This window comes from Triturus cristatus, chromosome 7, assembly GCF_964204655.1.
Source record: "Triturus cristatus chromosome 7, aTriCri1.1, whole genome shotgun sequence".
Classification (NCBI taxonomy): domain Eukaryota; kingdom Metazoa; phylum Chordata; class Amphibia; order Caudata; family Salamandridae; genus Triturus; species Triturus cristatus.
In genome coordinates this window covers 1,832,806,125-1,832,833,649 of record NC_140590.1, presented here as the reverse complement: position 1 = coordinate 1,832,833,649, position 27,525 = coordinate 1,832,806,125, and the positions used below count along the sequence as shown (strand labels likewise).

At 44.0% G+C, this 27,525-nt stretch overlaps 1 protein-coding gene and 1 gene segment (V, D, J or C); one reads left to right on the top strand and one right to left on the bottom strand.

Moving 5' to 3' along the window:
- The window catches only part of LOC146813330 (T cell receptor beta constant 2-like), a 934,578-nt gene that overhangs the window by 775,476 nt on the left and 131,577 nt on the right, over nt 1-27,525 (bottom strand).
- Nucleotides 1,344-9,609, top strand: LOC146813331 (trypsin-like). The gene is made up of 5 exons (XM_085620144.1): nt 1,344-1,470; nt 4,214-4,373; nt 6,576-6,829; nt 7,467-7,603; nt 9,234-9,609. The coding sequence occupies exons 1-5, from the start codon at nt 1,431-1,433 to the stop codon at nt 9,381-9,383; spliced, it is 741 nt and encodes a 246-aa protein (XP_085476270.1). The 5' UTR covers nt 1,344-1,430; the 3' UTR covers nt 9,384-9,609.

Sequence of the window (27,525 nt, the reverse complement as noted above, 5' to 3'; positions counted from 1 at the left end):
ACCCTCATGAGCAAGATTGACAATTTTCTCCCTCAAACCAACAGGGGGTATCAGTCTATCCCCCCGCAAAAGTTCTCCTTGCAATGTGGATGCATTTTCATAGGTGTTGTTTTGAAGTTAATACAAATAATTAGACAATTGTGTGGAATTTTTGAAGGGTCAAAACACCGTTTCTTTCATATTGATGTTTGTATGGTTCCCTTTCTGTTTGTGTTTAGGCTGTGGTCTCTAGTATTGTCTAGATGTGTTCTAGTACCACAAAGTATTGTTTTAGGTATTTTTGCATGCTTTAAATAATACACAAAAATAAAATCAAGATTTCTAAACAAGAACGGTTTATCTCTCGCTCAGGAATAATGAGATATCTTAAGAAAAGCAGCTAATTCAAGAAATGGATCATTGCATCCAATTAGATTGATAAAGGCCTCCACTTTGGGGGAGGTAGACGGCATTAAAGTGTGTGACAGGCAAGCTTTTGGGGTGAAAAACATTATGTGCCTGATTCACAAAGGACCTCCACACTCACGAGTATGCCCCAAAGTCGTCGGGGAATCTTCGCATTCATGGTGGAGGCCCCGCAGTCGTGCGGGAGTCTACGCACTCATGCTGGAGTTCCCTATTACAAAACTGCTTATTTTAAGCACTTTTGGGGACAGTACAGGGTGGACCACGCCAGGTCTTGCATACAATATTGGCACTAGTGGTGAGGCTTTCAGAGAGGGTCAAGAAGGTCCTACTGACCCACCCCGGGTAGCTGCATTCAAATACTACATGTGCATGAGTGCATGGTCTGGGCCTCTTCCAAAGGTAGTAGTGCCCCAGTGTGTATACACAGAGAACCAGATTGAGTCGGTGTTCTAGGGCCACTGGGAACACCAAAAAGCCCTGGCAATTCAGCTGGACCGGCCCGAGGGAGGAGGGGGGGTGGCAAGTGTGAAGAACTGCTGCCTCTTTTGTTACTGGGGGCTGATATTGCAACACAGCTGCGAAAGCGGCCCCCACCGCTCCAAAAGTGCCCCCCATCCTTCCAACCCACCAGGAAAATGGCCAGTGCCCTCTACGGCCAGTCCGGCCTGCCATTGACTCTCCTCCTTTCTATCGACACACGTGTTGCCATCTGCTATGCTCAGTTCCTATGTTCAATGCAGTTCATCAGTGGATGGTGTGGGAGTGGTGTGCAGTCATCCAATGGTGATTAACTGAAGGACACTGTTGAAAATACCTAAGGTAGCTATTCATTAACCTATTGATCTTGTTTTTCTTCTATTTGATTTCAGTACATGCTGTGTATTTTCTTTCCATATCGTCACCTGCTTCACACTAAAATAGAAGCAACCTTGGAAAGAAGCAGATAAAGCCGGGTCTAGTTGGGTATAAATACCTGGAACGCCATCAGAGAAGTCACCTCTGCCAGTGCTCACAGGACCAACATGAAGTTCCTTCTTATCTGTGCCCTCCTGGGGGCTGCCGGTGAGTTAGGATTGCACCACATGTTATTGGGGAAATGACTTTGGGGCATATTTATAAGCCCTATCACCACAGGCATGTCCCTTTTAACAAGGTTCCTATGGCTATCACCTTATTTACAAGGCAGGGTTAAGCCGTTTAATGTGTCTTAACAGCACCTTTTAAATAAGGCCCCCTTCTACACTATACACTATACTTAGTGTCAAAAAGGTGGGCAATGGGTGTTGCGGTGGGTGTTCCACCCCAACACCCAGGGATGTTGGTGTTGCCCCGTATTTACAATGGTGATGTAAATAGGAGACAGTGCCAAAATTAAGACCAGGGAAAACCTGTTTCTTTCATGGAGAAACTATGAGAAATGCTTTATTTCTCCTCGTTTTTGCTGTTTCTATGTGTGCTGCATTGTGCAGACCACATAGAAACAAGAAAACGCCATGATGGATTGTCCCTTCCTGCACATAAACAATCATTACAAAAATGACTATTTGCAACTTCTGTGTGTGCTGCACATAAACAATCATTCCCTCAATGTAGGCACTATGGTGCAAGGGTGCCTGCGTTGGCTCTAGGCAGCTACTTTTAGTGCCTGTGCTCGGGAAAATGCAGGGATGTGCCGTATCTTTGTAAATATGGCGCATCCCTGCGTTTTGGAAATGGCAGAGTGTGGCGATAGCATTATGTACTTAACACCACACTCCGCCATTGCCTTGTAAATATGACCCTTAATCACTGCATGCTCAAAAGGCTGTATTTTTCTAAATCTCGGTGAGGTAAATTTTTTTACAAATCTGCAGATCAGAAATGATCGAGATCTACATCAGTATCTGTGGACTGAAAACTGGCAGCCCGCCCAGGTTACACAGGGTCACCACCACTTTAGGGATTGTAAACATTAATGAGTTTCTTGTTTGGAAATCAAAAAAATGCAAACCATATTCATCAAATATTGCAACCAATTGGTCATTAATGTTGTGTATGCTAAATATCATGGGGGTGTTCTCTCTCATTATTGCTAATGAATTTACAAGTCAGCAAGGCAAGTTGCTGCACTGCATTGTGTGAGTGGGAGAGAGCTGAAGACCACCATATGCACAGAGATACAGAGATATGGCATTCTTCAGCTCAGTCTCAGGCATACTTATTGCAGTCTAGTACCAATGCAGGAACCCTTGCACCATGCTGGAAGGGTGCCCATGTTATGATCAGAATTGTTTTTGTGCAGGAAGGTATGCCAAAAGGGCATTTTTCTATTTTTCTGTGTTTTGCAGAATGTATCAGAGAGCATAATGAGGAGAAATTACCATGTTTCTCCTAGTTACGCCTCTCTGTAGGAGGCATGCCAAATTTAGGCAATTCAATGTTTGCAAACCCCGGTTAATCTGGGATTTCATTAATATCCATCGGCAGATGCATAGACACACCCATGTTCCACCCATGGAACACTTTCTACTAAGAAATGTAATGTAATGCAGAGCTACATGCTGCGTTGTATTGCATTTGTTTACAAGGCCTAGCAAAACATTCCTTGCATGGCTGTGTAAGTCCTAAATAAGCCATTGTGTTACCGTGCATCGACTTGCACAATGGAACAGCAGTGCAAAGGCTTAGCAAATATGGGCCAGAGTGCATTCTGTACAGATCTTTTAAAATTGTGCTTAGTGTTGTTCAGTGTCTGCAATTGCAATTGCTGTGCATCCCTCGGCAAACCCAAGATTGATCCAGTTTGGCTTCTTGACCGCTTTCTCCAATCATACTCTGCATTCAATGATACGATTTTTTCAAATGTTCACAGCACAGAAAATGTTGTCATAAATATAATTTTGTATATGTTGACAAACTGTTTGATGCTTAGTTTTTTTTAAATATAACCTGAATGTGCAAACACCTTCCAGATCCACAAGACAGTGCTGTTGAGAATGTATGAGCAAGGAGAACTTTATGACCTGTCTTCCAAGCTTTCATAACATTTCACCTAAATAGTGTGTCATTATCCTCTGCATTGAATGATAAAATACAATTTACTACAGTCTGCAGAGAATAAAAAAGAACATATTAAGATTTGAACTGTAAATCCTACTTCTACAAGATGATGGCTTCAATTAAATTCTCTGCATAAGAGCTGTGCTGATGCTGTATGTGGAAATAACAGAAGAGAAACCAACAGGGAACTCCTATGTGTAATGCATAGTCACACTGCACATAAGACAGGGGGGCTGCTACATCAAGATATTTTTGCAACACATTCCTCACGAGCTTTCTAATGTTTGTTCTCTCCTTGGTGGATTTTCTGGGCAGCAAGGTTGCTGATGGTTTCAGGTCATCACATTATGGTTGCCACATTAGTGTACACAGATTTGTACCTTGTTGTGCTACTGTTAAACACATAACTGCTATGACTTCAACACCCATTCAGAAACATGTTGTTAAACATTTGAATTGGGTGTTTCATCCCCCTGAAGAGAAAAATCTGGTCAGGTTTTCAAATTGACCCAAAATATGTAAAGAAAATAAATCTGTACCAGCATTATTTACAGCTCTTTCTCATAAATATCCATCACAAAAAATGACTGAATTATACAGTCTGTTGACTTGCCAAACCCTAAACAATGCTCCTATTCAAGAACGGTGTGGCAGTATGATGATGCTTTGAGTTTAACACCTCATGATCTCAGTGGATGTTGGTGGCGGTGTATGTGTCATGCAAGAAATTAAATCATCTTTAGTGTCTTTCTTGCCTCTCTTTCAGCTGCTTTCCCCATTGATGATGATGATAAAATTGTTGGTGGTTACACTTGTGGGAAGAACGCTCTCCCCTACCAGGTGTCCCTGAATGTCGGCTACCATTTCTGTGGCGGGTCCCTCATCAACAGCCAATGGGTCGTGTCGGCAGCTCACTGCTACCAATCGTAAGTCCACTGAAGTTCAGCTATGCTTGCTATTGGCTGGAGTATACACTCCCAGAGAGTTCATCAAGCAAGAAAGCAATCACCCAAGCTTAATGTAAAACTAGTTCAGTTCCATTAACAACAGCAGGTCCACGCCTGATAAACCAATCTAGACTGTACTTTAAAGCAGCACATCTGGCCGCTGCCCCTAGAGTGAGGGCAGTAAAGTACTTTTGTTTCATAGAGTGTCTAAATAAAGCTGGGTAAACCAAATGTGTGTTAGTAAAATAATTCAATTCAATTATTGACCTACAGAGGCTCTGTTGCTTCTTTTTCTTCACCTTTAATATCTATTATAACCTGGAACCATGGAAAACATGCGGGACTGACATTAAAGAGGTAGTTTGTATCCGGAATATTTAATGATTACAGGTATCATTGTTCAAATGAACCCTAACCGATTCCTTCATTTGACAATATTAGCTTACATTTAAAGTCTGTGTATTTAGCCAAAAGGTAGACTCTTCAATTTTGATGAAGGTGCTACAAACACTCTGTTTTGACTAGGTTTGACAGGCCAGTGGTCTGCCTATGGAAGAGCCCTGGGGGCCCAGTGGCTCCTTGTGTCTACTTCTGTGCACAGAGGCTCTTCCATATAGCAGAAATTGATACTGATGCTTGCGTGCACCCTTATATAATACCAGCAATCCACAAACAAGGACTCAGGCTAAACTTATGCGGGGTATCAGTCAGGGCTCCCGATGGTAAGTGAACAAATCTGATCATGTCATTAGGAACATTCGCCCATGTTAGCAGATTTCATGAGCAAATGGGTGAAGCAGCATTTGAGGCCAACCGCAGCCCGCGTTTTAGTCATTGACCGCCTTACCAATCAACTTGTAGTGGAATTAAGAGTATTTCAGATTGTTCCTTATGCAAACTATATCGCCATGCACCAGGAGTGCCACATTAATAAAACTATAACAGCAGGTCCCAAGTGAATTAGTGATTTAAGTTCTGTGTCAAGGCTCCCATTGTGAAAATCAGTGACAAACTGGTGAGAGAACAAATTTCAAACTTTCATAGAGGGCAGTAACGTTTGGATGTCAGGTAATCAGGGATGTCAGTCAACATTGGCTGAATCTACTCTCATGATGCAAGAAGCTATCGTCTCACGGTGGGCGACTAAAGGCATCAAGAAACCCTCGTTTTCTGGGTTAGTATCAAAACAAACATATTTGATGAAATGGGCATCACTAGGGCAGTGACGTAGCAGGCCTCCCTAATTCCTAATGCAAGGAAGATATATGCCTCCTATAGGCCCTATCTGGGTAGCGAACAACACCTTTATTTGAGCTTAGTGGGACCCTCACATCATTCTTTGCATTTTTAAAATTGTTTTTGTTTTAATTGCGTTCCCTCCATTTACATATAATTTGGCATTGGCAGCTACGCCCTGGCACATAGGCTGTCAGTGCCTGGTTGTGATGGGTGCTTTCTGGGAGCTCCAAACAAAAGACTTGACATGTCATAAAAAAGGGGTTAACATTGGGTACGATGTGTATAATTCATAAAAGACATAAACGAGCGGTTGTATGACAGAGCTATGCATGCCTTTCCCACGCATGCCTTAATAATGCATGCACTTCATTGAATGCGTTGCTACCACGCGTTCCTTTAGCACGCAAGTCATTATAACAACTTGCCCTAGGGAAGTGCTGGACTTTAGACTAGTGTAATGTACTATTCCAACTCCTGTCTGCGTAGCAGTAAGGAAGGTGTTGGACTTTAAATCCAACACCAGTCCTTCAACGCTTTCCCATAAGCAAGTTGTTGTAATGACATGTTCGATGTAGTACCCTGGTTGTAAAGCACTGTATGGATTAGACTATGTGGTAAAGGGTGTTTCCCCAAACAATCTAATCTTTGATATATGCGCTTTTTCTGCCCTCTAATTTCCACTTATCAAGTGCCATGGACCTGGAAGAGGGGGTCTTGCTGTTGCCATATAAAGCAACGTACTTGGGTGAAAGCTCCTTACAACTCTCTGATACCTTGGGATCATGTTCCTGCTTTACAAAATGTGCTAAAAACAATAAATAAAAATAAATATTGACAGTAGAAAAGTATTCAAGTTCACAAAATCAGATGCTTTCACATATAACTCAGTCTATTTATCTATGACAAATGAACTAGTAATAGCTAGCTCTCTTCCTGTTCTAGGCGTATCAATGTGAGACTTGGGGAGCACAACATTGCATCAAATGAAGGAACCGAACAGTTCATTGATTCCACCAAGGTCATCAGACACCCCAACTACAGCTCCAGGAACCTGGACAATGACATCATGCTGATCAAGCTGTCCAGAGCCGCGACTCTCAACAGCTACGTCAAGGCCGTCGCCCTCCCATCAGGCTGCGCTGCATCTGGAACCCAGTGTCTGATCTCAGGATGGGGCAACATGTCTGGCAGTGGCTGTAAGTAGTCAAGGGGACAATGGTTAATCAGTAGGAGGAATGATAAGAGGGGGCACCAGTAGTGCAAAGGAAAATGCCAGATCAATACCAGAGAGGTAAACAGCAAAGTAAAGAAAAGAAATATTCAGGGGAAGAATTGATCACAAAGCAATCAGATATTATTGATCACTAGCTCCAAATAAATAAAATCAACTTACAATAGGAGGTCTTTAGGCTTTAAATGTGTAGTCCATCTTTTAGGTGTCTGTGTAGAGAATGGCATCCTACACTGTCAAACAATGTATCACAGCAAAGCAGTCTGGAAGCATTTGTTAAAATAAAAATTATAATAATAATGACCACTCTCTGTACCACACTTCTACTGCTTCAGGTCTCTGTGAAATAGGCTAGAGGAAATGGAGAAGAAAGGAAACAAAATGTCCTGTAATTTATTGAGATGCAAAGCAGCAAATACTGAACCCCACCCCACAAGGCATCTTAACTTCTTAATAGGACATATAATTTCTAGTGCAGTTATAATCCACGTTATAATTTATAGAAACCTAAATGGTACAGTAAGGTACTTGTTTTTATGGGACGAGAATTTTTATATTTCTATTCGCAATACAAATACATTTGTCTTCAATGTTTATTTCAGCAAACTACCCCAACACCCTGCAGTGCCTGAATGCCCCAATCCTGACCACCAGCCAATGCACCAGCTCCTACCCAGGGCAGATCACCAACAACATGTTCTGCGCAGGATACCTTGAAGGCGGAAAGGACTCTTGCCAGGTTTGTGACATTCTAATGTAGTGTACATGTCATCAGCAGATCATAGTTGATTCTGTGGTAGACCCAGCTCATGAAAGCTGGGGTAGTAACTATAAGTCCCACAGGCATCAACGGTGGGTCAATTAGTAAATCAAATGTAAAAAATATCTTAAAGGTAGTACAACTCAAAGACAATATTCAACATTTATGTGTCTGCTTCTTCAAGGGCTTGTCCCCTTTTAGACACAGGTTTATCAGTAAAAGGTGCTTTGAGGGGTGTCTTCTGCCGATACGCTTGAGAGAAAAATGTAGTTTGTCTAACGCCATTGTGGTCCCAAGATAAGTGCAAGGCACAAGCGCACTTGTAAAGAACATGGATTCCTACTCTATGTGGGAAAGAAGATGACTTGAAGGAGAGAGGAATATTTAGAAACAAAATAACGGCAATGAATTCAATACAGGAAAAAAGATAATGAGGATAGGGTTGGCAGGAGTTGTGGGAGACGTGGATCTGGAATGGATCGCTGGTTAATAAAGTTGCCTCTGGTTTTGCCATAATGTGCTTTGTATACATCAATATAGATTGAACAAAGGCCTGGGATAAATTCACATTCCTTCTCAGTGAAGCCATCTTACTATGGAAGCATAGATATATAATATACCACATCATTCAACATGAACATTGTGTATGGATTCTGGGTTGGGATCAGATTGTGACCCAATTCTCAGGTTAATACATCAGTGATCGAAGAAGACGATGGGTGCGTTTCACATTTCATTGTGAAATTGTGCAATAAAAATAGAACATTTGTTGCAGTGCACCACACCTTCCAGCATGGTTTCAACCAAAACTATTTGAAAAAGATTAGAAATTGTTATCCTTATTCTTTTCAACCATCTAAATTTGCTCCTCCTTCACACACATCAAGTCGCTCCAAAAGGTCCAGTGCTAGAGTTCAGATATTTTCATCATTTCTCTTGATTTTGATCAGACCATCTCTCTTTCTGCATCTTGTAATCCTTTAGGCTTGTAATCTCATTGCCCCACTGCTGCCTCCTCAGTACTGGAAAGCTCCGCTCTAGACTTTATCTCACCTGTTCTCCGAGAAAATATTAAGAAGCACCATATTGTATGAACTAAAGAGAACCCCCTTTAACATTAATCCATGGCTAATATCACTTTAACAGTGGACACCAGGATTAGACGCTGGTCAGCAAACCTGCGCTCTGTCCTAAACACCTCTAACATCTTGGAGCCTATAGCAAATGTACACTCTTCACTAATAAATTCATGCGTAAACAGTACAAAAAAGCAATATTAAAAATTCACATTAGCACTACTAATCAGCTTGTGGGAAGTGATTGGATTTCCATAGACATTGGCATGCCACATGGGGTAACTTAAGAAGCAATCCCTGGGAAAAGTGAATTTGGAAAAAGGGATTTAACAGTAAACTGTATGATAAATATTTGAGAGTTATGTAACAGAATATTATGCTAGCAGCCATTACTTAAACCTGTTGGACGATGCTAGATGTGATTTCATTATCTGATTATAATAGAATTGTGCAAGGAAAGTTGACTTTATTGCGCCCATTAGTTTCATGTTATACACAGTATTCACAATTCAACATTGCCTTCTTTCTTTCAGGGTGATTCCGGTGGCCCAGTGGTCTGCAATGGTCAGCTGCAGGGTGTGGTCTCCTGGGGTATTGGTTGTGCTCAGAGAAACTACCCAGGAGTTTACACCAAGGTCTGCAACTACGTCAACTGGATTCAGAGCACTGTGGCTTCAAACTAAGAACATTTCCTACCTGAGACGATGCTCACAGAATTTGACTTCTGGATTGTGTCTCTATAACTTTCTCTATTTTAACTTACAACATCAATGTCTTTTTAAAAAAATGTAACATGTAATTGTATGGCCATCATGTGGCCGAAAAAAGTTTTAATTGATTGATTGACTTCTGGATTTGAATCTTACTGTATTGCTGAGGAAGGAAAATAAATCATGGAATGAAAAATAATGTTTATCTGTTTTCTTTTATATTGTCCTTGCTGCATATGAATTCATAAAATTAATTCAAAGATACCCTGCAAGCAAAACAAGCATTGGCAAAGCCAATATGTTTGTCATTTTAATATCTGGGAGTGCTCCCTCACTGATTAGTGAGTTTGTATGTGCATATAGACAAATGGAAAATGAATGCAAGTGAATGTATGAATGAGTGAAGGCCGATATGAGTTTGTGAATTATTGATTGTATAGATAGCAGAAGGGTAACTTGGTCCCAAAATGGATGACTGGACAATTGAGTTCATAAATGAGTGAGTGAACAACATGTGGAAAGTTTTCTTCCGCCCCATCCAACACATTGGCCTCAGACAACAACGTGCTCCCTCGTCATCTAACCCATTAAGAAAAATGGCCACTCCTTAAAATGCAAGTGCCAAAAAGACAACCCTCAGCACTTATAGTTCTTTCTTACCAAAATTGTCACTAAAAGGCCATGAAAGTGACAAGCTAAAAAATAATGCCTCCCAGAACTTTGATCCAGTTTTGCATTCTCTTTAAATCACAATCCCATGGCACCATGGCACCAGGAGGTTCTGCCTCAGTGTGTTGTATCCCATGCACTGGCAGTTGAGGTTAATGGTATTCAAGGGCTGGAGATCTCATCTGCTCACTTTGGTATGGTCATATCTGTATTCAGTGGTTCCTCACATCCTGGACACAAAGCGAAAAGTAGCACTGAAACCATCTACTCCCTGACGGATGCCATAAAGGCCCTACACAAAGGTAGGAGCAGGTACAAGGTACAATGGGGTCTCTTTCTAGTGTCCTGCAGAAGTAAAATCTGAGCAACAGCGAATACATGGAGAAGAAAGGAGAAGGTGGATCTTTCCCAGCTCATTTATCTTGCTTCTTACAATCTTCTCCTAAGTAAATTGCCAAAACTCAAATTCTGACTGCCATGCCATCTGTCCACAAAACCCAACAGAAATCCTCAGCAGCTTAGCAATAAATAGGGGAAACAATGGACACAAGGGTCTTTATTCCCTGGCTGAGAATTTGGTAGACGCGATTGGCTTGCATTAATTTTGTCTGTCATAACCAAGTGTGAGACTGCAGATGCCTTTTTCATTTTCATTTTTCATTTGGTTTATAGAGAATCAGTGGGAGCCAATCTGTTTTAGCTTTAAAAAGTAAACTTAAAATAACGTTAACACAACAAGAGGCCAGTCAGGTAAAACTTTGACAACCCAGAGAAAATCCCGCAATTTATGAAAAGCTGTGGTGCTCCAGGCTACTAATGGTTCTTTTTGGGACGCATATTTTGAAGAACATGGTTTTATTTAAATACTCTTTCATCATCACGAAGGTCTCAAAAACATCACAATGGGGATTCAAAATGCCATAAGAAATAAACCACTTGTCTTGCTACACTCTAAGTTGAAAAAGGGAGAACCAGACTACAAGACTGCCATGGAATCTATTGGACCCAACTGTGTGAGTGATTCATGGAAATCAGCACAGATTGGTTCCTAGAGTCTTTTAGAGCGAGCAAAGCAACTTGAATCCCAGAAAAAAACCTGACGATTGAGTATGGCATGCATAAACACATGAAAGGGTACAGAAAGGACAATAAACTCACTTGCCAGTAGGTGAATGGAAGCCACAGTGATAAATGATTGTGCAAAGGGGGCTATCAGAAAGAATGAAAAAGAATCAGATGCGGGAGGAAGTGAGCATACAAAAAAGATTCTAGCAGTAGAAAACGAGCAGGACTAGGAGTCCAGTGATAGCCAGTGGGTGAGAATAGTTCAATATGAAATGGACATAAAACATTCAAGAAAGAACAGCATCATTGTTGAAAATTGGAATACTGGTTGAGGGAGGTGAAACCTTGCTCAAGCACCAACCACAATCTCTGACAGGGTGAAACACAAGAAACACTGAAATTAACCTGTGCTTAACTCTCTGGCAACTTGGCACAAAAACAGTAAGGCTCAACTTTGAGGGAACATCTAAAGCACTTAAGCAGCCCTTCAGACAGTATTCAAGTGAAAACACAAAACAAGAAAAATACACCAGCAATTTAGATAAATGTAATAAAATATTTGACAACAAAACTTTAATCAATGGAACTGAAGATAAGCAATTTAAAAAATGTAACTAAAAATGGTATCTAGAAGCACAAAGTACACACTGTGGGTAACTGGTTGAGTCGGTCCGGCTCAAAGTTACAAGTTCAGACTCACTGTGATGTGGAGCAGGCCGGACACAGGGACACAGTTAAGCCCAATTAACAAAGTATCTTGAATCCTGGACTAAGCTATATAACATATGTAATTCATACATTAAGTTTTCAAAAAAGAGCCCACATCGTCATTTGCACATATATCCAGAATATAACTTGATTAAGGCCGATGGCCTGATGATTTGAGAAATGTATTTGTGCTTGTTTCATTGTATTTTTGACAAAGTAGCTCAAAGCAGAAAAAAAGGGAAACAGCACAGACTGTGAATCCCTATAAACTGAGGTGTGTGAGCAATGTATTAAACTGTATAATAAAGTGATGCATGTGGAGTACTCCAAAGTGAACCAGGCATAGAAGGGCATATCATGAACATAGTGTCACTAGGTATCAGAGGTGGGAGTATCAGACAAGATGTCACATAAATTATACCAAATGCAATATTGAAAAAGGTACTTTTTTTTATAACTGGTGCCTTCTTTGAAGTAGAAGTTTCTAGAGAATTCTATTTTGAGTGCTTGAAGCTTCCTACTTCCCCTGCCCTGGCTCCTGGTAGTGTGCAAGAACAATGCAGGGGTGACGCGTCCTTCATGTGAAGGCAGAGCATAGTCTTTTGGGATGCACACGGGGCTCTGCTCAGCTCCACTCCCCTCTTTTAACATGCTTAGAGGAGAGAGCACAAAAACTTTAGCACTGATTATCAGTGGTAATGTGAGCAAAGTCCTAAAAGCCAACAAAAATGGGTTCAGTAAACAGGAGGGTGAAAACAAAATGTTTGGGAATGGCCCTGCAGAAAGGGCCAAGGCCAAAAGTCATGTTCCTCTTCTTGCTATATTTCCATAATTTTGTAATACATTTGCTTTGGCTTTTAACTTGAGGGTTAGGAGAAAAGAAAAGGCTATTTCTTTTATGATCTTGAGGGGAACTCCGATCTTCTGATTGTGAGAATTGATGAATCTGGGTAATTTTTAGGACTGGGTTGGTGGAAAGCAGGGCTGAAATCTGAAGCAGTCATCGGTGTTTTCCGCCAGAATATGTCATGGTTTTCTTCTGACAACTCTAAGGTGTAGACATTTTTACCATTTGTAATTGCAGATCCGTTGGCCAAAATGATGAAAAGTGGATGTCAGGCTGGACTTGGTGGAGAGTGTAAGAAAACAAGCCTTTTGCAGTGTACCCCCAGTTTGTGCCCCCAGTTGGACTACTAGATGCTGGTTTTTGACAGTGCACTGAAGCCTGCTAACCAGGCCCCTGTGCCAGTGCTCTATCCCTGACACTGATAAGTGTGAATTGACAACCCCAATTGAGAAGGACTTTACCCACGTTAAAAGTCCTTACTATATGGTACCAGTGGACCCCAGGGCATGGGTGGTGAAGGGATCCCCAGGGCTTACAGCAGTGATTGTGCCACCCTCAGTGACCCAAGTAAACTTCTGACAGCAGGCCTGCCATTGCAGACTGCAGGAACGTGTAACCTGCTCCCTTTCAACTTTGCCTTCACCATGTGTGGCAATGTCAATACATTGCTTTTAATATGTCAGTCACTCCCAAGGCAGGCCTCCTGAGCCCAGGTGTGGGCATGTACGTGCAAGCATATTGGTCCCCATAGAGACCTTTTTCCATTAAACAACAGTATAAGTGATAGGTAGTTGAAAGAGGTAAATCATCCAAATGAAATTAAAATGATTTATTGTGATAAATTGCAGCACAGCAACTGGAACATACAGATCCTCAGGCAGACCCAATGCAACTGGCTCAGTCAAACCTGAAGTTCTAAAGGTTGGTTCTAAATGGAACTAGATGTACAACAAAAGATAACAAGTGTGCCTAAAGATAAATGTGAAAATGTAATATACCTCCCTTATATACAGAAAAGAAAAACAACAAAAGGAAGGAAATAAAGTAAAGAGGGAGAATATGAAACTATCTAAGAAAATCTAATAACTTCATAGGTAAAAATCTTGAGCGAGTGGAGTCCTTAACTCTCTGAGCAACAGAATCATTGTGTACAAATGTGGTATCAGGACCAATGGGAGGTACATCCTGAGACCTAGTGGGAGCAGGTAAATTTAGACGTAAGGGATGATTATTGACATAAACAGATTTAGGCATGGTTCTAAAATTTTCAGGACACTTAGAAACACGTCTGACATTCCACATCTTACCATCCTGAGTTATAAGGAAATTTTTAAAGACTTTAGTGATATTAATGGGTTTAGAGAACTTACTCGTACATTTCCCTAGAAAACCAGGTTTTTTAATTCTCACCCATTACCCTACCTTAAAATTGTGTTCCTTGGTATTCCATTTCTTGTCATACCATTCTTTCTACTTTTTTTGTTTTTCCTTAACCTTAATGCTAGAATCAATTATATTATGAACATTCTTTATGTTATTGTCACATTTCTCTTTAAGCCACCATGGACAAATATTAGATGTCCTGTGTTGTTTTCAATGTTTTCTTTTTCAATGTTTCTATATTTATGTTATGTCTTTTCATACTCATTTCAGCCCTGACGAAGTTCAATTTTTGAACGAAACGCGTTGGCTGAGACTGTCTTCACATTTCTGTTGGATAACCACAATAAAGACTATTTCTATTGAAAGAAAATTGACCACTTGGTGTGACCGTAACAGAACAATTTGGTAGTGCACTGCTCCAATTATTCTCAAATTTTGTTTATCTGCTTGGCAGTTTGCGTCCTTTAAAGGCGGATGCAGGAGCAGTCTGTGCACACCAACTATAATTATATTATTAACTATACCTTATGGGAACACAGTAAAGAGGTGCGGCACTTGGAGTCCACCGTTAGTTCTTGTTTTTTATAGATTTCTTTTGGATCAGCCAGCACTCTTTTACGTATCCCTTTATTTTTATAAATATGCCAAAACTTATTGATAGAAGAGAAGAATTTGCACAGGACCTATTTGGAAAAGGATTCAGTGCAGCCGCTTCTGCACCTATAACGGAACATCAAGGCACAGGACTGTGCTCATGTTTTATCAAGCTTGAAAGAATTAAGAAACAAGAACTTGCCCGCTGGTGGGATGGTGTGACACTTCAGCAGTACATCGACAACAACAAAATCCCCAGAGGACTACGAATCCTTATTTACCCCACTTTTGAGGACCTGAGTGGGGCTCTGTTAGGAGAATGGGAACAAAACCTAGAAAGATATTCACATACTATGATGAAAATATTAATTAAACATGCTAGCAAAAAGGGGCAGAAATTACAGGAAGAGATTGATGAGTTAGAAAAAACAATTGAAGCAATGGAATGTAAAGATCTAGAAGAGAAGAACTATGTTATTCTCAACAAAGTAATAGAGGAACATCAGCAATATTTGAGAGACAAGAAAATGCGTAAGATCAAGAGAGACGATAGGGACTACAGGGATGGCAGGATATATACTTTTTTTTAAAGTATGACAATAATAACAGCACAGAGGATAGAAAAAGAGTTAGAGAAGAGAGCTTGGACAACAGATCTACCAGTATCTCTTCAATAACATCCAGTGAAAATACTACCTCAATTACATCAAATACTGTGGTCCCTTTAGGGGAAGGGGCAACCAACTTCCAGAGGGAGTTGAAAAGATTGAGAGAGGGCGACAGACAGCAGAAAAAGGTCCCCAGAAAACAAGGAGAGGTGGGAGGCATAGGAGGAAGAGCAGACAGTCACAACATGCGATTACGCTCCAAGAAGAACTAGGAACAGATAGGACCACAGTCCCATTGGATCGGACTAGTTTTTCCACCACAGGAGATAATACTAGCCCACATGCCACCCAGAATGCACAATTAGATCTCCAAATTATCAATTTATCACACAGAGAATTAGACACAAGTGAATGCAATGTGTTGAAGAAAGGATTGGGTTTCTGTCCGACTCAATACGGAGATTTGGTGGATGTTCATGTTGATTTATATAAATTCCTCTGCATGCTAAAATTAAAAGAGTTTTTTTCACAGCAAACATCATATGTTGTCCCAACTGTTCCTAATATATCCAATGTTGATAGGACTATTGAGGAGATAAGACAGGTGCAAACATTATTGTTCATTGAAAATGATGAAATGCCTGACATACAAACTATTTTGAATGACCTTGAAATCGCTGAGGATTGTAACTGTGATAGTGGTTTGAAATGTAGGTCCAAATTTGTACCTCAAGGTGGGTACCATCCCAATATAGACAAATTTGGAGAAATTATCGCTTGTGAGTTATATAAGCTGGATACCATCGGCTCATACACACAACACCAACATAATTTGACAAAATAAGAGAGGGATGCTCTGAACAGATTACAAAAAGATGATAAAATTGTTATAAGAGAAGCAGATAAGGGGGGAAACGTAGTGATTATGGATATCAGTGACTACATGGGGGAGATTGTTTACCAACTGGGGGACCACCAGTGTTATGAGCTTTGTCAAGAATTCCTGTCATACGAGGGGAGGAAAACGGTAACCAGCGAAAACGAACTACATCTCCCAGGATGCTTAGCGGTTGAGAGGTTATGTAAACAGGAGAGCTGTTACATAACTCAAGGGAAACACGCCCTTATGTAAACAGGAGAGCTGTTACATAACTCAAGGGAAACACGCCCTTATGTAAACAGGAGAGCTGTTACATAACTCAAGGGAAACACGCCCTTATGTAAACAGGAGAGCTGTTACATAACTCAAGGGAAACACGCCCTTATGTAAACAGGAGAGCTGTTACATAACTCAAGGAAAACACGCCCTATAAAGGGAGGAACCGGGAGGTACAAGGCTGTCGGATATTGTGTTTACACCGACGTACCTGCTTCGTGAAGAGCAGTGTTCCGGAGTGGTGCTCCAGTAAGGCAAGAACGGAGGTAGGTCGAGTCGTTACTCCCTGGGCCGTGTCTTGCCCCATCGTCACCTGTGAAGGACCCGGAAGCTCTACCGGTCAACCATTGAGCTTCGCTTTTTGACTCGGCTGAGTCCAAGCGCAGTGGCGCTTTTGCTGGTTGGAGTCGTAACTCCCAGCCCGACCACAGACACAGGGACTGCCAGCTGTAACGCACACCAGGAGGTGTTTGCCGCGTTACAGACTCGGAAGTCCACAGGATCGATCGAGCGGCTGCTCTCGGTTCAGTCTTCTTGCTTGTGATTGGGGTATCGGTGACGCATCACCAGGAGGTGACTCCGCGTCCCGGTGCAGTCTGAGGAAGAGGTTGAGCGGCTGCTCCCTTCAGGTAGAGACCCCGGCTGGGTGTTTCCCTGACTCCTCGATTCTCCCCAACACTCTTCGTGCCCCTCACAGCCTACCGATTGGCATTGTCGGCCATTTCATTTCTGCCCTCTGTTGGCATACGCCGGGATCGGCGTATATGCAGAGGACGGTTAGGACCATCCGTGCTGTGGGCTGGTAACGTACTTAGCCTGGAGGATTCCAGTGACTATAACTTTTGTTTGTTCTTTGTATTTTATTTGCCTTCATTAAAAGAACTAACCCTTCACAAGTGGTTGCGTCCTCATTGTCGTGTCTGTTAAACGATCCTGAGACGTTCAGGACGTTACAAAATATCCGACCTTAATAACACTAACTGTCTCCCGGTCGATAACAGACATGGCAACACTTGATGATGTGCTGGCTGCTTTAGCGGCCATGCAAGTTGAAGTGGCTGCCTCTAGGCAAGAAGCAGCCGATGTAAAAGCCAGACTGGATGCTATCCAATTGGACCCGCTCACGCCCAGCACCTCCCTCACGAACCAGACCCCTGCGGTAGTAGTGGAAATGCCGGTAGACATCCCCTTGGCAACACCAGAGAGGTACAGTGGGGATCCTAACACAGTGCAGGTATTCCTCACACAAGTGGCGCTACATTTATCGTGCAAACCAAAGGCGTTCCCCACGAGTCAGGCTCGTGTGGCTTTCCTTATATCCTATTTGGCTGGAAACGCGGCACAATGGGCCGTACCTCTGGTGAGCAGGGACGACCCCCTCTTATGTGATTGGGGTGCTTTTCGCGAGGAATTCCTGAAGGTATTCGACAGAAGGGCTGACTCGTACACGGCGGACCGTGAAATGCTTGAGTTGAGACAGGGATCCAACGACCTGGTGCAGTATCTCAACGCGTTCCGAAGGCTGGTTGCGGAAACCAAATGGCCTGTTGCTAAACAGACGGCGCTCTTCCATCAAGGGCTGTGCGATGAGCTCAAGGACGCCGTGGCTCATATTGACCCTCAACCCAAGACATGTGAGGGCCTTATCAACCTGGTATTACGGCTGGAACATAGGCTAAGTGAAAGAAAGGGGGATCATGGGAGAAAAGGAAAATCCCTTCCATCCTATGTGACGGTGGGAAGTCCTGAAACTTCCACCGCATCCAAGGGAGAACCCATGGACATCAGCGCAATACGAGCGAGCCTCACAGCCACGGAGAAAGAGTCACGCCGTAAACAAGGATTGTGCCTATATTGTGGCAAAAAAGGCCACTAAGTACGTGAATGCCCTGCCAAACCGAAGACGTCACGTTATCGGGCCAACCGGTCGGTAACAGCCGTGGTGGACATACCGGCGGAAAACTAGAGGACTCCAAGACCAGAGAAGGGGCATCTCGGAGTCACTCATCCATCCCTTCACTTTCCAACTCGGTCACTAAGGGACAACGACACCTGTTTATCACGGTGCACGTGGGAGTGCATGACCAGTGGATACCCGTTGTGGCCATGGTGGATTCAGGGGCCACTGGCATGTTTATGGACCACAACGAGGCATGCAGGCTAGGGCTAGTGCTTCTTCCCAAAGCAGTACCCGAAGACGTCTATGCGGTAGACGGAAGGCGATTGGTGACGGGGCCCATCGGACAGCACACGGGGGTCCTTCCGATGAGATATGGGAGGAACCATTTGGAACAAATCGATTTTAACATCATCCGAGCTCCCCAATATGGCGTCATATTGGGATTGCCGTGGCTACAGAAACACAACCCCTTTGTGGATTGGCCAACACATCGCATCGAAATGACGTCACCGTATTGCATCCTGCATTGTGGAATAAGAACGGAATCCCTTGACGCAGATGAGAGCGGGAGTCAGACGGTGGCTACAGCGGCAGAAAAAGATGTGGCTCTCCCCCAGGCTTATCACAGTTTCGAGGATGTATTTGATGAGGTGAAGGCGGAAGTGCTACCACCACATAGACAGTTTGACTGCCAGATCGACCTGGTGCCAGGGGCCAGCGTTCCCAGCGGCAGGCTGTATGCCCTGACGGAGCCTGAAAACGTGCATCTCCGGGGGTACCTGGATAAACTCCTCAAGCTAGGATTCATCCGCCCGTCCAAGTCTCCGGCCGCCTCGCCACTCTTCTTCATCCCGAAGGCTAATGGGGAGCTGAGAGCCTGTGTGGACTTTAGGGCATTGAATGCGATAACCATAAAAAATCGGTACCCCTTGCCTCTCATCAGTGTACTTCTGGAACAGGTCAAGAAAGCTCGTATCTACACCAAGTTGGATTTGAAAGGGGCATACCATCTGGTGCGCATGAGGGACGGAGACGAGTGGAAGACCGCCTTTAAGACCAGGTTCGGCCTTTTTGAGTACCTCGTCATGCCGTTCGGTCTGTGCAACGCCCCGGCAGCCTTTCAGTACTTTTTGAATGAGGTATTCAGAGAGGAGTTGGATATCTACGTGGTCGTATATATCGACGACATCCTCATCTATTCGTCTAGTGTGGAGGAGCACGTACACCACGTCAAAGCTGTGCTCCAAAATCTGAGGGAAAACATGCTGTTTTGTCAACTCAGCAAGTGTGACTTCCACATCACATCCGTGGAATTCCTCGGAGTGATGCTGAGTCCAGAGGGACAGGAGATGGCAGAACGAAAGATCAAGGCGGTGAAAGAATGGCCGGTGCCCCAAAGCGTGAAGGACGTCCAAAGTTTCATTGGCTTCGCCAACTTTTACAGGCGGTTTATAGATGGATTTTCAGGAGTGGTGGCCCCAATCACACAGCTACTGAGGAAGTCCAAGGAGTTTGTCTGGTCCCCTGAAGCGAACAAAGCCTTTGAGGCCCTGAAAAGCGCCTTTGGTAAGGCGCCGGTGTTGGCTCACCCCGATCCGGATCTCCCCTACGTGGTGGAAGCGGACGCGTCGGATGTGGCGCTGGGGGCTATCTTGTCCCAACGCAACCACGACACAGGGGTGCTTCATCCCGTTGCGTACATGTCCCGCAAACTCAACGACGCCGAACGCAACTACCATATTGCGGAGAAGGAGCTTCTCGCAATCAAGGACGCCTTCACCGAATGGAGGCATTGGTTGATGGGGGCAAGACATGTGGTATCGGTGTACACGGACCATCGGAACCTACAGTTCATGACGGCCACTAGACACCTTTCTCCCAGGCAGCTGCGGTGGATGATCTTCTTTGCGGGGTTCAACTTCCGCATCACATATCGGCCGGGGACGGAAAACCGGAAGGCGGACGCCCTGTCCCGTCAATCTGCAGTTAAGGAACCATTGCCTGCAACCGAGCGTTCCATCATTTCCCCGAGGATGGTATTGGGGGTTATCCAACCGGATACTTTCCTGAGGGGAATAAAGAGAGGGATCAGGTCATTCGCATGGCGGAGGTGGCTCCTCAGTCACAGAGAATGGCAGCTGAAGGACGGGATACCCCTGAAGGGCAGGTGCCTATTGATACCCACGCCTAGGCTAAGGAAACAAGCATTCATCTGGTGCCATGACTCTCCATGCGCAGGTCATTTGGGCTTTGAAAAAACGGTGGCTAGCATGGGACGGCATTTCTGGTGGCCAACCATGAGAGTGGATGTCAGGAGGTGGGGACAGGAGTGTCCTACGTGTGCTACCATGAAGGCCGACCATGGCCGAACCCAAGGGCTCTTACATCCACTTCCGACCCCGGATAGACCATGGGATAGCATATCACTGGACTTCATGGTGGGCCTACCGGTAGACCAGGGGATGACGGCAATACTGGTGGTGGTGGATTACTTGACGAAAATGGGGCACTTCATCCCCTGCAAGAGAGTCCCTACGGCCGGGGAATTGGCGTCACTACTCCTAAAGAATGTGGTACGACTGCATGGATTACCTGGGGTGATCGTGTCGGACCGGGGGTCGCAGTTTACTGCGCAATTCTGGAAGACTTGGTGCACTGCGCTGCATGTTAAGACCGCCCTGTCCACCAGCTACCACCCTCAAACGGACGGCCAATCCGAGCGCCTGAACCAAACGCTCAAACAGTATCTGCGATGTTTTGTGGGCCAGGGCAGGGAAGAATGGGTCGACTTGCTATGGGTTGCAGAGATAGCCTATAACAACGCCACTCACAGCTCCACACAGTCATCTCCGTTCTATAGCAACTATGGCCAACATCCCAGGTTCTTGCCATTTCTACATCCGTTCAGAGAGGACAGGATTCCCGCCACAGCGGACAGGGTGGCACACATAAAAGACACGTTGATGCGCTCAAGGGCTGTCCTAATAGAGGCCAAGAGAAGATACAAGGCTGCGGCAGATAGGAAGAGAAGGCCCGGGCCACTGTACCGCACTGGAGACTACGTCTGGATATCCACAAGAAACATGAGGTTTCGAAAGAACAGTGTGTTCCATCCGAAGTACATGGGCCCCTATCGAATTACCAAGTGTATGGGTCCCGTGAACGTGAAGGTGTGCTTGCCCCAGTCATTGCGGATACACCCTGTCTTTCATGTATCATTGCTCAAACCAGCACCCTCCAAGCCGTCTGGGACACCTAGGCCGGTATGCGTGGAGTCGGAGGTGGAGTATGAAGTGTCGGGCATACGGGCGTCCAAATGGCGCAGGGGGAAGCTGTGGTACCTGGTTGCGTGGAAAGGCTATGGCCCGGAGGAGCATTCATGGGAACCGGCTGAAGGGGTTCATGCTCCGCGCTTGGTCTCCTTGTTCCATCGGCGTTTTCCTGCCAGCGCTGGACCCGTGGGGAGCCGCTGAGAGGGAGGATGTACTGTCAAGAATTCCTGTCATACGAGGGGAGGAAAACGGTAACCTGCGAAAACGAACTACATCTCCCAGGATGCTTAGCGGTTGAGAGGTTATGTACACAGGAGAGCTGTTACATAACTCAAGGGAAACACGCCCTTATGTAAACAGGAGAGCTGTTACATAACTCAAGGGAAACACGCCCTTATGTAAACAGGAGAGCTGTTACATAACTCAAGGGAAACACGCCCTTATGTAAACAGGAGAGCTGTTACATAACTCAAGGGAAACACGCCCTTATGTAAACAGGAGAGCTGTTACATAACTCAAGGAAAACAGGCCCTATAAAGGGAGGAACCGGGAGGTACAAGGCTGTCGGATATTGTGTTTACACCGACGTACCTGCTTCGTGAAGAGCAGTGTTCCGGAGTGGTGCTCCAGTAAGGCAAGAACGGAGGTAGGTCGAGTCGTTACTCCCTGGGCCGTGTCTTGCCCCATCGTCACCTGTGAAGGACCCGGAAGCTCTACCGGTCAACCATTGAGCTTCGCTTTTTGACTCGGCTGAGTCCAAGCGCAGTGGCGCTTTTGCTGGTTGGAGTCGTAACTCCCAGCCCGACCACAGACACAGGGACTGCCAGCTGTAACGCACACCAGGAGGTGTTTGCCGCGTTACAGACTCGGAAGTCCACAGGATCGATCGAGCGGCTGCTCTCGGTTCAGTCTTCTTGCTTGTGATTGGGGTATCGGTGACGCATCACCAGGAGGTGACTCCGCGTCCCGGTGCAGTCTGAGGAAGAGGTTGAGCGGCTGCTCCCTTCAGGTAGAGACCCCGGCTGGGTGTTTCCCTGACTCCTCGATTCTCCCCAACACTCTTCGTGCCCCTCACAGCCTACCGATTGGCATTGTCGGCCATTTCATTTCTGCCCTCTGTTGGCATACGCCGGGATCGGCGTATATGCAGAGGACGGTTAGGACCATCCGTGCTGTGGGCTGGTAACGTACTTAGCCTGGAGGATTCCAGTGACTATAACTTTTGTTTGTTCTTTGTATTTTATTTGCCTTCATTAAAAGAACTAACCCTTCACAAGTGGTTGCGTCCTCATTGTCGTGTCTGTTAAACGATCCTGAGACGTTCAGGGCGTTACAAGCTTATCAACTTTAACCCTATTAGTGACTTACGGATTACCATCAACGGGCGATTAACTGAATGGAGGAATGAATGCCTCCTTACTGATAATGAATTTAAATATCTGTATATCCATCAGGCATGCTTCCCTTATATTTACATCTTACCAAAAGTACACAAGGGAGGGAGATTCCCCCCCGGGTAGACCTATCATCTCTGGGGTCGGATCACCAACGGAAAGAATATCAGAATTCATGAACCTCATATTGCAAAAGCATGTTACCAACCTTCCCTCCTACCTTAAAGACAGTAAAGATATTTTGGTCAAATTTAATGACTTTATGTGGTCAGATGACCTGATGTTCGTCACACTTGATGTTGTAGGACTATACACTTGCATCCGCAAGGAATTTGGTATGTTGGCAGTCCGCCATTACCTTGATAAGGAAGGGGCGGACCACTATTCCTACAACCTCATGATCATGGAGATGATTGATCTCATCTTGAAGAACAATCTCGTTAAACATGACGAGAGATGGTATCATCAGTTACAAGGGACAGCTATGGGTTCCAGGTTTGCTCCCTCTTATGCCGGCCTTTTTATGGGTTGGTATGAGAGGGAGCATGCCTGGAACAAGAATGCCTCCCCCTGGACCAAATACATCGTGTTTTGGGGGAGGTATATAGACGACATTGTGTGTCTATGGTCCGGTTCAGAGATTCAGCTTAGGGAATATCTTGCGTATCTCAATGACAATTCCTACAATGTATAACTTACAATGTTGTACAATAAAGAGAGTATTGATTTCCTTGATATACACTTTTACATTAAAGAGGGCCAGATACACAGCACCTTGTTCAGGAAACAAACAGCATGCAACAGCATTCTGCATGCCTTTAGCGCACATACCAGCTCAGTCATTACCAATATCCCATATGGGGAGATGGTCAGGACAAGACGCATATGCAGCAAAGAGACTAGATTCAGGGAGAATATCAAAGACATCAAACAGCATTTTGACCGTAGGGGATATGATACAACAACTTTAAATAGAGCAGAACGCAGAGTCTTGGAGCTTCCCAGATCACAGACTCTTATGCAGGCTGGAACAAGGGTTCCGAACAAAATACGTGCCAATTGTAGAACAAAATAAAAAGTCTGTTTCTTTACTGATTACACTGCGCATAGCGATAACATTTTCAAAGCCTTCAGAAAACACTGGCATCTACTTTTGGACATTCCTAGATTATGTCCCCTCATTAGTACAAAACCTTCCCTAGTATACAGAAGAGGACGTACACTCAGAAGCTTCTTGTGTCTGAGCTATGTGGTCACACAGAAAACTCTGAACACCTGGTTACCTACTCCACCCATTGGCTTTTACACATGTACTACTTGCAACATATGTACTTTTGGACGGAACAGATGTAAAGAATTCAGCTATAATGCTGACAAGGTACATCAGATTAGGCACTTTATTAATTGCAATACCAAGTATGTAGTCTGCACACTTGAGTGCCCATGTGGGAAAGTCTATGTTGGGAGCACAGTGCGATGTCTCAAGACACGCATTCAAGAACATCGACGTGCCCTTATCAATAATGACACACGATACCCTATGACTGACCACTATAACAGAGTACACACGGGGTATAAGTCCTTCCTTTTTTGTGGGATTGACCATATTCCTCCGAATAAACGGGGTGGCAATCGAGATTTAACATTAAGACAAACAGAATCTAAATGGATATGTAGATTACGGTCGGTGCTCAAAGGACATAATTCTGACCACGATTTTCATTATTTTCTTACATAATATGTTTGGGTCTTTGTTATGCTGCGCAGGAGATTGATTGCCTAGTACCATCGAGCTTTGAATGGGGGTCCCTTGGGGCTGAATTCATCTGTGGCGCACCTCAACCTTGCTCCCATTACCTGTTGCCCTGCCCCTGGTTATTATGGAACATTTATAGGGGATGGGTTATGCTCATAAATTCCCTGGCTGATCCAGATAACTCTTTTATCCTGCGACCATTCCTACTCATGTGTCTGTTTACTTCGTTGCCATCCTCTCGGTCTAATTTTCTGGACATATGGCTCAATGACCTAATGTAATGTCCATTCTGAATATTAATTTACAGCAATATAACATGTTGTTTATGCCGTCATTGTTACTGTGATACATTTTTATTAATATTGAATTATTGATTTAAAATACAGCCATTCCTGATGGTTTCTTGTCTTGTTACTGGTACTTTGTATTTGACATCGCTCGCCATGTGGCTAAGTGCAAGGCGGTGTCTGTCTACACATTGACATACACAATTCTGTGCTTGGAATTGTTGGCTCTTCCAAATATGATTTGCGTGGTCTTTCGTGAAATAAATACATTCATTTCTTCATTTTTGACACTCAGGTTAAGGCATGGGGTTTTTATATTTGATACGAGGCATGAGTCTTTTTTCGAGTTCTATTTTTGACTCCTGGGTTTCCATGGAGACGCGAGACGCAAGGAACACACAGGCCGTGTTTTCTACGTCCATCTACGTCGCTCCGGTTGGTATTTGTGGAAATCGACGCCTTCACATTTCCTTTCTCTTTAAATACTGGCGCACTTTCCGAATGGTGGAACCTGACCAAACACCCGGTGGCGGTCTGAGGAGGGAGCACGGACCGTTGAAGGCTCCAGGTAAGCAGCGTGTGGTGCGATTATTTAGATTTTGTTTGCACCGAATAGATAGAGTATTTCGGCCCAGCTTCACCGGCTTGCTATGCTGAGTTGCCGTGTTGTTGTTGTTCTGTGTAATCTTTTTAAATCTGGTGCCTGGTTGCCCGAATATATTGTGGCATGTTAGAGGTGCGTCTCAGTCTAGCTGATTACCTGGGCTGTGTTCTAGGGCTCATCATTGCCGGACATGATATTGTGCAATTTTTTTAATTTACATTCTATGCCGAGATGACCGGCTCTTTAGGCTACGTTCGGTTGTGTATTTACTACTCACCGTAGATAACTATCATATATATTTAGTTTTGAACGTTTATTTCATGACTCTCGTGGCCTCACGCTTCCCCTGAGTGGTTACTTCCTCCTTAATAGTCATAGTCTGTGTGGAGTTTTTTATATTTTATACTTTAGGATATGTGTTTGAACTGTCCCATTGATCATATTTCCCTTCTGCTTCTTTGTTTGACAGAATTCGTTATTGTGCCCTTATCAAGGAGGCATTTGCGTTTACCTCAGACATGCCAAAAGAAATGATATGGAAATACCACGTTAGCGTTATTGGTTCCTCTAGAGACTGACTCTCAACAATACAGATAGTTGCCCTACTGTGGAGTTAATATTTATTCTCACGAATGGTATGTGTTTCTATGGTTTTCTATTGTTCACATTTCGATTTTGACCTTTCGATTATATTGGGTTCACTCATTAAGTCTGTTATGTTTTCTTTTAATGCTTCATATTAGTAGCCCACTCAATAGTTTGGTGTGAGCGCTCATTCTGGGTTCTGGGTTTTGTTCGTCTTTTCTAAATTATACATTTATATGGTGGAAATTTAGTTTTAGCATACATAGCCTGCATATATCAAAATATACATAGTGGGCTTAGCCATAATAAGCATACAGTACTCTGATTCTCATATATAATATACTAGAACCTATTCATTCATAGGGTTATATCTACAAGTCATCACTTGTTGCTTCATGAAGTGTAATAATATATATGTTTGTTGGCCACTATTCTCAAGCCAGTTACTTTTATGGAATGCACATATGTACATGACTAAGCCTGGGCAAAGCACTACGCTACGCTCGCGTAGTTTGCGAAGTTCGCGCTACTTTGCACTACGCGAATTGCACGTAGCACAGTGCGAACACACGTAGCGTAGTGTTGCGTAGTGCTTCGGTCATTTTTTGCTTGCTCGCGGTCCTCAACGTCAAGTTGGCGACCGCGAGCAAGCAAAATGACATCCCGACGAGACCTTTTCCTTGTTCGCGATCAGTAACATCAAGTTGGCGATCGCGAGCATGGAAAATAAACTTCCCGGCGAGATTCCCAATGCGAGGAGGTCAGGTTTCTCATTGCGAGTGGTCGCGTATGCTCGCGACCGATCGCGATGAGAAACTACCAGTTCGCGTTGAGAAAGCTGCCGCTCGAGTAAAAATCTACTCGAGCAGCAGAAAACTACAGCTCGCACTGTGCAAGATGCCATTTTCAATGATTGCACAGTGCCGGTTGCTTGTCCGCACTGTGCAATCATTGAAAATGACATCTGGCACAGTGCGAACAAGGTACTACTCAGTTCGCGAAGTGCTACGCCTAGCTCGCGTAGTGCGAAGTGCACTTTGCGTAGCTTCACGAAGTGGTACTTCGCGAACTACGCCCAGGGTTATACATGACCATGATCGAGATTTAGTGGTAGATTATGTTTAATGCACGTCGGATATGTATAGGGTTAATAGCCTTTCCTCTATACTGGCTGGTTTTATCTTCCTTTTTGTATTCATGTTTTATATGTACTGTATCGGCAAAGGATTCTTTTGATATATTTTTTGTATATATAGGTACACTCATACCCTTATGGAATGGTGTCAT